The sequence below is a fragment of the Macaca nemestrina genome, chromosome 16 (genome assembly GCF_043159975.1).
Source record: "Macaca nemestrina isolate mMacNem1 chromosome 16, mMacNem.hap1, whole genome shotgun sequence".
NCBI lineage: Eukaryota > Metazoa > Chordata > Mammalia > Primates > Cercopithecidae > Macaca > Macaca nemestrina.
Window position 1 is genome coordinate 84,683,679 of NC_092140.1, and position 12,237 is coordinate 84,695,915.

The following is a 12,237-nucleotide window of genomic DNA, read 5'->3' on the forward strand; positions in this document are numbered from 1 at the left end:
ACTACCTTTCATATATTTTACATATTTTTAATTAAGAGGAATTCTTGTTAAGAAATTTCCACAGATGCAAACAGGTAATTGTAGTAACCACCCCTTTCCCTCCCTATCATTCTTAATCTTAACACCTTTGTAGTACATTTTTGGCAGTGGAAACCTTTTCTCTAATAAAATCTTTTTTTTTTTTTTTTTTGTTTGAGACAAGGTCTCACTCTGTCACCCAGGCTGGAGTGCAGAGGCGCCATCTTAGTTCTAGTATAAGCTCCACCTCCCAGGCTCAAGTGATCCTCCTACCTCAGCCTCCTGAGCAGCTGGGACTACAGGTAGGCACCACCACGCCTGGCTAATTTTAGTATATATTTTAAGTAGAGACGAGGTTTTGTCATATTGCCCAGGCTGGTCTTGAACTCCTGGGCATCAAGTAATCTGCCCACCTTGGCCTCCCAAAGTGTTGGAATTACAGGCATGAGCCACTGTACCTGGTTCAAATACAATCTTACACAGAATTCCAATATTAAAATATTAAAACTCTGTTTTGTTGACATTCATAAGTTAGAATTAAATTTTCTCCTTTAAAAGAAAAATTAAGCCATAAAGTTACAGATGACAATTACAGTCTCCTATTCGACGCAGTTTCCAATTATTTCTGTATTTTATTTTAGTGACATGATTGTAAAGAAATTGTTTTCAATTAAGTAAAAATGGCAGAAGACGCTTTAGTCCAATATTTGCACAAAACAGAAAACTGCAGCACTGCCCGCCAAATAGAGTCTGCAGCCCACCTCTCCCGGGCCAACTAGTGTGCTTCGTTTGCCGTAAGCCATTCAACTCTTTTCCTGTTGTGCAGTGTTGTTTCCTATTTCTGGGGGATATGTTGTCAAAAGCAATTGTTACTACTTTGTACTTTTTTCACAAGCAGATTTGTTTATAATGATTCATCTTGTCTTTCCTCAACTTCACTGCGAATTAAGTACATAATATACCAAAACGTGTGTATTTTTTCTTTACCACCACCATTTCCCATTCCTTTTCTTTCCTTCTTCGCCTTTTCTCCTCTCTTCCTGTGTAACAGTAACCCGTGCTTGCTAAGCCAGAATTTGAATGCATTCTTTTGCTTGAAAATTTCAGCTGGTGTCACCCCTTCTTCTAGTCGACTTTCCAGTCTCTTGACATCAGCATAGGATGCTTCAAAACTAAATTCTAAATTCCAGCCAGGCAACATTTGGGATAATAACATCAAGTAGCTTTGGCTCCATGCACAAAATCAACTTCACTAAAATCTGATAACTTTGAATTAAAATCTAATTATTCAATTTAAACATGCTGAGAAACATCATTTTGAAAAATCTTATCATTTTCCTTTTTCTAATGTGATCCTAAATAGTAATGTTTATGGAAATAATGAATTATAATGAAATGTGTTTTCCATATTATAAGTAATCATAAACATTTCCTTAAATATTTAGGTTAATTAAACTCTAAATGCTTCTTACACCTTTTTGATAAAAATATTTCAAATTAAACATTAAAAAAACCCTCTAAGTATACGCCACTGCAAATAAGATGCTAACATGATTTTTAAAAATCAATCCAAATTTAGTATATCTAATTTTATAAGCTACTTCCAAGATATTTTTTTTTGAGAAGAAAACTCACAAAGAAATGACCTAAATGGAAGGAGCCAGCTATTATTTCATTTTCACCATATTTAAAGACTTAAAACCCACAACTCACTTGGCAGATGATATGACCACTGCATGTTCATCAGAATTCAGGATTTTCGTAAGATGCGTTGCAACTGAGTCTTCATAAATCGTCATCTGAAAAAAAGAAAAAAGAAAACTCTACACTGTATTATTGTTGCTGGCATTTACACAACTCACTTATTGCTGCTCCAGAAATGGAGCCCTTCATGACATGTGTTAGGCAGGGCAACGGCTATAATGAAATATATGAAAGAGTCATTATGCAAAATAGATAAATATTTCCTTTTGGCAAAAGGCTTTCAGTTTCTAGAATTCTTTATATTCTTACAGAAATCCATAAAAACCCCTTTACAAAAATTTTTAATGTAAAAATATCTCAATATAAAAATAATTCCTACAAAGTAGTACAATAAAAGTCAAAAAAATCTAGTAAAAATTGGGCAAAAGACTAGACATTTAAATATAAAAATATCCAAATGGCCCATAAACAGATGAAAACATATGCAATCTCAGCTATCAGGCAAATGGAAACTAAAACCACAACACAGTATCACCATACAGCTCCAAAATGGCTAAAATGAAAACAACTAGAAAATGGCAAGTGCTAGCAAGGCTATGGAGCTACAGAATTCTCATACGCTGCTGATGGGAATGCAAACTGATACACTCTCACAAACGATTTGGCAGGGTCTCTTAAAGCTGAACATATGCAATGATATCACAGGACTCAGAAATTCAACTTCTACATCTACACCCAAAAGAAATGCAGAAGTATGTTTACCAAAAGACATGTACTAGGATGTTCACAGCAGCATTCATCTAATAGCAGAATGGAGTGAAAGAATCCAGAAACAAATGAAAGCACACAAAATGATTATATTTTATAAAGTACAAAACAGATACCAATCTATGCTATTAGAAGTTAGCATAGTGATTACTGGGGTAGGAGGCGGGGGTCTTGACTGAAAGGGGGCATGAGGGGGCTTATGGGGAACTTGAACACTGTCGGGTGGCCTGGCAAAGATTTGTTTAGTTTGTAAAAATTTACCAAGCTATACATTTATGACCTGTGCACCTTTCTGTATGTATGATTCAATAAAAAAAGTTTTTAAAAATGCTGAATGTGGCCGGGCGCGGTGGCTCAAGCCTGTAATCCCAGCACTTTGGGAGGCCGAGACGGGCGGATCACGAGGTCAGGAGATCGAGACCATCCTGGCTAACACGGTGAAACCCCGTCTCTACTAAAAATTACAAAAAACTAGCCGGGCGAGGTGGCAGGTGCCTGTAGTCCCAGCTACTCGGGAGGCTGAGGCAGGAGAATGGCGTGAACCCGGGAGGCGGAGCTTGCAGTGAGCTGAGATCTGGCCACTGCACTCCAGCCTGGGTGACAGAGCAAGACTTCGTCTCAAAAAAAAAAAAAAAAAAAAAAAAAAAAAATGCTGAATGCACTTTCATATAATCATGTAAATAAATATTTCTTTTAAACAATAGTCAAAATGCCAAAAACATCCATAATCACTTCTCTATTTGACTCAAACTTTAACATTCTGTTGAAAGAACACATACATTTTCCTAATATGTAAAAATGTATACAATATTTAAACAGCCTCATATTCAGAGCCTTACATCAAATGTATGCCTCAAATAATATTCCATTTCATACAGCTCAACATTTTCTAGTATAAATGATCTGCTCTAGGCAAGCTGGCCACCTATGCTCTTCTGCCTGACTCAGGTATCTTTTCATTACTTGTACCAATCAGCCTCAGTTCAGAATCTTCAATTAAGTCTGAATAAGCCTTCCCCACAAAGCCTTCCTGACTAGCCTCTTCCCAAAAGAACCACATTCCTAATTTACCTTCATTCCACCAGTGGGTATGTTACTCTTTCAAAAGTATGTTACTCTTTTAAATTTCTACCTTCCCTCCTTCAAAGGCAGACCACTACAGGAAAGCAATTTTACATTAAAGAAAGGAAGGCAGGCCAGGAGCTCCAAAGTTACACATGATGTTGTATTGACCCACAGATCCACTTCATTGATCTCTTAGTTTAAACACTAAAAATTATATCTTTACAGCTAGGATCAGAAAAATGAAAATATATCATCTAAAAATAAACTTTAAAATTTGAAAAAATAAAATGTTCTCCAGAGGTTGGTTTTATTTTTCTTCCCTGCAGGGTAGAAAATATTTTACAGGATCATTAATGCTATTAACACATTTATTAATGCCAGTTGTTTAATGGATTAATTAGTAACATTTGATTAATGCCATTTGAAACTTATGTTAAAAAAATCCAACTTTTTGTCCATTAAAAATATTTGAAGATCAAAAAATACAACTTCTCTCAGAGGAAAATAAAATAGCCTCTATGTCCAAAGATAAAATTATAGATGTAACTTATTAACCTATTATGCAGTCACTTAGCAGCGTCAGAAAGGTAAGTAATAAGAGTTAACATTTTGTATGTGTAGCAGGCACTGTAATTAAGCACTCTGTATACATTTACCCCTTTGTCCTGTTTTATAGCCAAAGAACCCGAGGCTTGTTGAGTAATGTGCCTAAGACCCACAGCTAATGACATATAGAAAAGCTAAGAAGAAAGATTTAGTCTACTTTTATCTCAGTTTTCAAGGTAAAAAAGTCACACACAGTAAAATGCATTCCTGGTGCCAGCCTAGTTCAGGGTCTAGCCAGGGCCATTCAGAACACTCATTTAATCTGTTATCTTAAAGTATGCTATCCCTTTGTTACAAAAATAAGTTTATTTTTAAAAAGCAAAGTTTCATTTAAAACCCTTTTGTACAAAAAAAGAGATTTCCTTCATATCTTTAGAATTGTACCTCATATTTAGTGATTATATATAAATGATAAAAGTAAATTATTTACTGTTATTTTATATGCTAGAAAACACATTTCTGAAGTAAATGGAAGAAAAAAATTCTCCTTTTCATCTTTTTTGGAAAGAAAATTAATAACATTTACAAAAATACTGTTATGTTAAAGGACTGGTTTCTATAAAAATGTGTTATGTTTATGGAATCACATAACTAAAAATGCTGCTGAAAATCAAGTGGTAAATATATTAATCTTTAATAGTGATTATCTCTGGGTGGTAGGACTACAGGTGATTTTATTTTCTTTTTCATATAATTTGGTATTTCCCGAATTTTTTTAGAAGCAGTTTGGCTATCAGCAGTTTTTATGTCAGAAAATGTTTTAAAAATACAACTAGCTTCTCTAAGAAACAGCCCCATGTTTGTAGTTATCATTCCTTGCCTTAGTTTTGACAAGATCATAATTTTCTTAATGACAAAACAAAGATTTCAACTGTGAAATAAACAGATGAATTTTCCTGGAGGGAAAAATAAGCTAGCATAGATCAAATGGTCTTAATGTGTCAGAGAATAATCCTCTGAAGGTCAGGTTCTGTTTTAAATCTACACTGCTTTGAGGTTTAATCAGAACATTGAATCTTTAAAAACATTAGTCATTTACGGTCTATAGTAGAGATGGAATTAAGTGGTCTTTCTTCCTTTAACTATATCAACAGGCTTAACCCAGAGACCTGTCTTGCTGTCCCTTCAAAAGAGAAGGGGCCGGCCACAGTGTCTCATGCCTGTAATCCCAGCACTTCGGGAGGCTAAGGCAGGAGGATCTCTTGAGACCAGGAATTCAAGGCTGCAGTGAGCTGTGTTTGGATCATTGCATTCCAGACAGCCTGGGCCACAGAGCAAGACCCTGTCTCAAAAAGAAAAGAAAAAGAAAAGAGTACGCAAAGCAAGCAGTAAGAGAGAAACTGTATAATATTCTGGCCATGAGTATTGGTGTGTCTGGAGACTGTTTAAAGAAGCTAACATCCGATAACCAAACAATCTAATGGCCAAAGTAGAAGATGAATAAACACTAACAGGAAACATCAGCTGGCCTTCCTGGAGCTCTCCCGACACAAAGGAAACGGGCAGGTAGAACATGCAGGGAGGATTATCTGGACAGGAGAAGAGATACTGCTTTACACATCTGTTATATCATTTAACTCCCAAGAGTTTGTAGCCTCACTTTACACAAGAAGAGGCCCAGGAATGGGAGTGACTGGGCACTCCCAGTGTGGTTGGTCACGGAAGGACTCTAACCTAGATTCAGGATTCTTCTTTCTGGGGGAGAGGACGAGAGGTAGTCAATGAGACCATACACCCAAAATAAAATTAAGTTAACATGCTACCATATATTAGGAGTACATTTTCACATTTTGTTGTCCAAGATACCCACCCCCATTTCAAATGATAGGTAAAGGGTTAAGTCTTACATAAAATTCTTCAGATGCTTCTGGAGGTCCTGGAAGTAGGGAAGCTTTTGGTGGCAATTTGAGTTCATATGTCATTATACTCCACCTAAAGGGAGAAAAACTCTGGTCTAAGATTTCCTTAAAATTGGATAAACTAACTGTTACCATCTCATACATACACACACACACACACACACACACACACACACACACACACACACACATATTCATGAACTATGGTTTATTTTATCTTAAAACAACCAAAAATGGGAAAAGAGATCACATTTCAGTAATCTGATAAAATGTTGAATTCATAATTTATGATGTCCACATCTTACCATTTCTCCAATTAGTGGCTTCTAAATGTTTTAAGACCCATAGCCCACAATAAGAAATCCACACTTGTTACAACGCCCCCACTTCTTCACAGGTACAATGCATTCTGACTTTTCCATTCTTTTCTATTCTATTTTAAAAATAATGCTCATTGCAGTTTACTAATTAGGTTATAAACTACTAATGAGTCATAACCCCAAAGTTGTAAAACAATGTCTTAAATAAATACATACTACCTATAAACTGTTACTCAACTGTTACTCAACTTGCCAAATCAGCTTACACATACATAAAATGAAAATTACCGAAATACCCCTTCTTAAATTAAGAAAGAATGAATGTAACCATGGGAGTAGGGGGGAAATATTAATAATACTTAACTGAAGTAAATTTATTTCAATTAGCTATAAGTATTAATTTCAAAGCAAACACAAAATCGTTTGGTGTTAGAGAAAAGCAATCAACTCAAGTCCAATTTTCTATTTAAAATAATAATTTCAAAATGTGGGAACAACAGTTAGGCCAGGACATTATTGTAGACTAACAAAATATGAAACAAAGGCCAGGTGTGGTGGCTCATCCCTGTAATCCCAGCACTTTGGGAGGCTAAAGTGAATGAATAGCTGGAGCTCAGGAGTTGCAGACCAGCTTGGGCAACATGGTGAAACCGCGTCTCTACAAAAAAAAATGCTGCGCACCTGTAGTCCCAGCTACTTGGGAGGCTGAGGAGGTAGGATCACTTGAGCCTGGGAGGTGGAGGTTGCAGTGAGCTGAGATCACGCCACTGCACTCCAGCCTGGGTGATAGAGCCAGACATTGTCTCAAAAAAAAAAAAAAAGAAAGAAAGAAAGAAAAAAGGCCAGGTGCGGTGGCTCATACCTGTAATCCCAGCACTTTGGGAGTCCAAGGCAGGCAGATCACCTGAGGTCAGGAGTTCAAGACCATCCTGGCCAACACGGTGAAACCCCATCTCTACTAAAAATACAAAAAATTAGCCATGTGTGGTGGCAGGTGCCTGTAATTCCAGCTACTCGGGAGGCTGAGGCAGGAGAACCACTTGAACCCTTGAGGCAGAGGTTTCAGTGAGCCAAGATCGTGCCACTGTACTCCAGCCTGAGTGTCAAGAGCAAAACTCCATCTCAAAATAAAAGAAAAAAAAAAAGATGTGAAATAAAGATTTTAACACAGAAACAAAGCATAATAAAAGCAGTACCATAACACATGAATTTTAAGAAAGCATAACACAGCTGAAGCTATTGATAGAACCCAGAGGAAAATTCCAAGATCAATATTTAAACAGAGCCTAGTGTATCATTCAGCCTATGAGAATAAATGTTTGCATAAAAATTCAAATTCCCAGAAAGCCCCCAATAGACATACATTATATTTTGGGATATGTAAACTAGTTACTTTTGGCTACTATTCAACTCTTGACATGAAAATACTTTAAAAGAAATTTATTTTGGGAGGCCAAGGCAGGCAGATCACGAGGTCAAGAGATCAAGAACATCCTGGCCAACATGGTGAAACCCTGTCCCTACTGAAAATACAAAAATCAGCTGGGCATGGCGGCACGCACCTGTAGTCCCAGCTACTCGGGAGGCTGAGGCAGGAGAATCGTTTGAACCCAGGAGGCGGAGGTCACAGCGAGCGTGCCACTGCACTCCAGCCTGGCGACAGAGCGAAACTCTGTCTCAACAACAACAACAACAACAACAACTAAGAGGCTGGGCACGGTGGCTCACGCCTATAATCCCAGCACTTTGGGAGTCTGAGGCGGGCGGATCACGAGGTCAGGAGATAGAGACCATCCTGGCTAACATGGTGAAACCCCGTCTCTACTGAAAATACAGAAAATTAGCCAGGTATGGTGGCGGGCGCCTGTAGTCCTCAGGAGGCTGAGGCAGGAGAAAGGCGTGAACCCGGGAGGCGGAGCTTTCAGTGAGCAGAGATCGCGCTACTGCGCTCCAGCCTGGGCTACAGAGCGAGACTCAGTCTCAAAAATAAAAAAATATAAAAAATAAAAAGAAAAGAAATTTATATTTGAAAACCAAAAGTCATTCATTTATCCATGAGGCAGATGCAGAAACAAAGCATAATAAACTACATTGAGCATCTCAAAGTCACAGGAAACACAAGGGTGAATAGGCTCCCCCAAAGAAGCTTACATTCTAGTGCAGAAAACACGTATGATGCAAGCAAACAAAACAATTAAACTTTGTAAATATCCAAACAGGGAAAACCACGAGTAGAAACACAAAAGTCAAGTTCCTTATAGCTGGAAATACTTTACTGGTCAAAGCCAGTTAAATAAATGGTAAATAAATCCATCCAAATGTCTGAGTTCCTTGCACCTTCCACGCTATACCTCCCCATTCAATAGGAAATGGTTGGAGCTAAAGAAGAAGGAGAAAGTGGCAGCAAGAGATAAAAAAGTGAGGAAGAGATGCATATGAGTACCAGCTAAGCAGAGGCAGAGGCCAGAAAGAAAGGAACCATCTGGCCTACATACATAAAGGGGAGAGAGTGCAGAGTTGAGAAAGGACCCTGGAAACTAGACAGAACAGGGACTGCGGTTTACTGTGCCAGTTCTATTACTTATTAGCTATTTAACTTAGATAATGTAAAAACCTCCTAAACCTTTTCACCAGTAAAATGGAGATAGCAATATTAGCTATCTCTAGGAGAAGGGCGATAATTAAATGAGATGCTACCCGAATTAAAACAACTAGAAAGTGCTAGGCAGACAAAACATTAGTTTTTTTTATTCCCACTGTATCCAGAAGACTAAATTTTCGTCTTTGTAAAATAATGCTTTTCTGACCCAACCCACAGTATTGTTTTGAGGATCAAATAAATATATTTGAAAAACTCATGTAATTTAGAATATTAAACAATTACTTTTTAACTTTTTTTTTTTTTTTTTGAGACAGAGGCTCGCTCTGTTGGCCAGGCTTCAGTGTATTGGCACGATCTCGGCTCACTGCAACCTCTGCCTCCTGGGATCAAGCGATTCTCCTGCCTCAGCCTCCCAAGTAGCTGGGATTACAGGGGCCCACCACCATGCCCAGCTAATTTTTGTATTTTTAGTAGAGATGTGGTTTCACCATGTTGGCCAGGCTGGTCTCGAACTCCTGACCTCAGGTAATCCTCCCACCTTGGCCTCCCAAAGTGCTGGGATTATGGGTGTGAGCCACTGCATCCGACCCACTTGTTCTTTACAAACAGTAAATTAATAAAGGAAACACAGGAATAAAATATTCCTATGTTTCTAATAAAGGTCTTAAGTTTCTGAATCCACTTTGATTTGTGTGTGTGCGTATTTTCTTTTGTTTTATTTTGATTTTGCGTACCAGTAGGTATTCAAGGAATTTCACCATGGAGGTGCTGTTTCTTGGCTAACCACCTGGAGAGGTGACTTTTTATTTTTATTTTTTTAAAACTTTTTTGAGACAGGGTCTCATTCTGTCGCCCAGATTGTAGGGTAGTGGTGCAATTGTGGCTCACTGCAACCTCCAGCTCCTGGGCTCAAGTGATCCTCCCACGTAGGCCTTCCAAAGTGTTGGGATTACAGGCGTGAGCCACCTCCCCTAACTGAGAAGTGAATTTCCATAGCACACAAGGGCAAAGCACATACCCAGGGTAGATGAAATGCCTAAGGGCAGGGGAAGTGGTCTTTACATTTGCAACAAAGAAAGCATTTAAATAACCCCTTTTGTTTGGTAATCACAGAATTGGACGGTTGCCTGGGAAGTCACCTCCAGGCTCATTTACAAATAATGGTGATTTTATTTATTTATTTCCAATCTTTTTTCCCCAGAGTTAGGTATAGTTGACAAAAAATTGTATATATTTAAGGTGTACAATTTGATGTCTGGATATATATACACCACAATCAAGGTAACTGGCATATCCATAGGTACCATTTCTCTTTTTCATTCTTTTTCTTCTTTTAACCTCCAGATTGTTTTAAAGGCTGGAGGCTGAATCCAGAAGCACATAAAATTAAAAACTTTTATGCACCCAAGCTACTGTAGTATCTCTCTCACGTAATTTCGGATAAACAGAGACGAATGTTCTACTTCCCAGCTCTCTTTTTAAATATTCTGTCAACAAAAGAATCAACTATTACAGTATTACCTTATGACAGGCAAGGTTACAATTAATGAGGTTATAGCCCATCTTAGAGTAATTATATTTCAGATTGGTGGCTCCCTGATGAAATTGTGTTATTTTTGGGAAGAGTTCCACAGATGACTAATTCTATCAAAGTTGTTTTGATTTATGCTACCTCAAGTTGATCATATTTTGACATCTGTCTTCTACTGACATTGGGGGATGAGGAGTGACTGGTTACTGAGTCCTGTTGTTTCTTATACCCAAATTCTAAACACCTCCTCCATAACACTCAGGGTATACATTGTAGTTTCTTTTTCATTACATGGACATTCAGAGAGAAAGCAATTAAGAGATGTAATCAAGAACAGCATAAACACAATGATACTCCCTTCATTTGAAGCTATCTTCCTAACACTTCCCTGTCCCTGGGAAAGGACTGCTTATATTTTAATATACGTAGTTCTTATTGGATCAATGCATTCTTAATATATATGTTTAAGAGGAGATATTCTAACAAATCTAACGTTTATATGTCCTCTTCAGCTTTTTGGAAACCACACGATGACAGGAGGCTACCTAATATACTCATCAAAAGGTCCCCTACAAAATGAACTATTTTAGTTTTCTGACTTGAACTGTAATTAAAAGTAAATAGTAGTAACATACCCTTCTATATTTAAAATAATGAGTTCCTCAGACTAGTGTTTTAAAATTCATTCATTTACTATAAAACATCTTTATTGAGTATCTTCTCTGCGATAGGCCCTGTTCTCCATCTGAGGTATTAACCAGTGGACAAGATCAGAAAGGCTCTGCCTTCGTGAAGCTTCTAGTCAGTACAATTTATTAATGAATATTTATTAATAAATCATCGAAAAATGATTTCAGTATGCCATTTTCCATCTAGTTGTAGAAAAGAATTCACTTTTACCTGTCCAACATTTTGGTACTGGCTCGTTCCAGTTTCTCTAGGATCTGAGGAAGCTGGGTGTCGTCGTCATATGAACCTCCCCAGCCAAGAACTCGAGCAAGGTCATTTCCTGTACCCAAAGGCAACACTCCCAGCTGACACTGAAAGAGAGTACAACCGGGTGACTTTCAGACAAGTTGAGAAATAGGGACTACTGCATTTCTGCACCTCTCGTAAGTATGTTAGTATGCATTCATGTTAACTAGCAAGTAAAAGAATTAGCACTCACCTGTTTATTCAAGTTGAGCTTATCGATTTCTGACAAAACCCAACCTACACTTCCATCGCCTCCACAAACAAGAATCCGGAAATTGTCAAACTTCTGAAATAATCTTAAACTGAAAGCAAAAAGGATTTCATTTTAGTATAAAGTAATAAAAATCACTTTCCTCAATTCTTTGTTATTCTCTATCGGTATTCATATTCAGATTAAATATAAGAACTCCTACTTACATGTTAATTATACCATAAACATTCATTGAAGTGTAATTTTAACTCAAGAAAACTTCTGAATCATAAGGAGGAAAGGGAATGATAAGTAGAAATGAAGATAAAATTAGGAGGAGTGGGGGTGAGAAATGAGAAAACAAAAAAGCAGCAGAGACCAGGAAAGATAAAGTAATACAAGATGGTGAAAGTAGTGGTTCCTCTCTTTCTATTACAAGAATAAATTCTTTCCTTAAGAATTACAAACCATGGGTAAGGAATCTACGGTGCTGAAACTAATGAGTGACGCTTCGGCAGTTCCTAAAGACACCAATCACTGTATTGCTCTCAGGACTCCCAACTGGCTTTTTCTCCTCTTCTCCTATTCTCAGCTCTATC

At 37.6% G+C, this 12,237-nt stretch overlaps 1 protein-coding gene across 7 annotated transcripts in view; it reads right to left on the reverse strand.

The window, feature by feature from the left end:
* The window catches only part of LOC105491727 (diacylglycerol kinase eta), a 206,070-nt gene that overhangs the window by 59,744 nt on the left and 134,089 nt on the right, over positions 1–12,237 (reverse strand). For all 7 annotated transcript variants that reach the window (XM_011758376.3, XM_071081436.1, XM_011758386.3 and 4 more), the window contains 4 exons: positions 11,642–11,750; positions 11,374–11,513; positions 6,009–6,093; positions 1,732–1,817 (listed from right to left, as the gene is read on the reverse strand). In XM_011758376.3, coding sequence (XP_011756678.1) covers positions 1,732–1,817; positions 6,009–6,093; positions 11,374–11,513; positions 11,642–11,750 — 420 coding nt within the window. The remainder of the gene's footprint in view (positions 1–1,731; positions 1,818–6,008; positions 6,094–11,373; positions 11,514–11,641; positions 11,751–12,237) is intronic.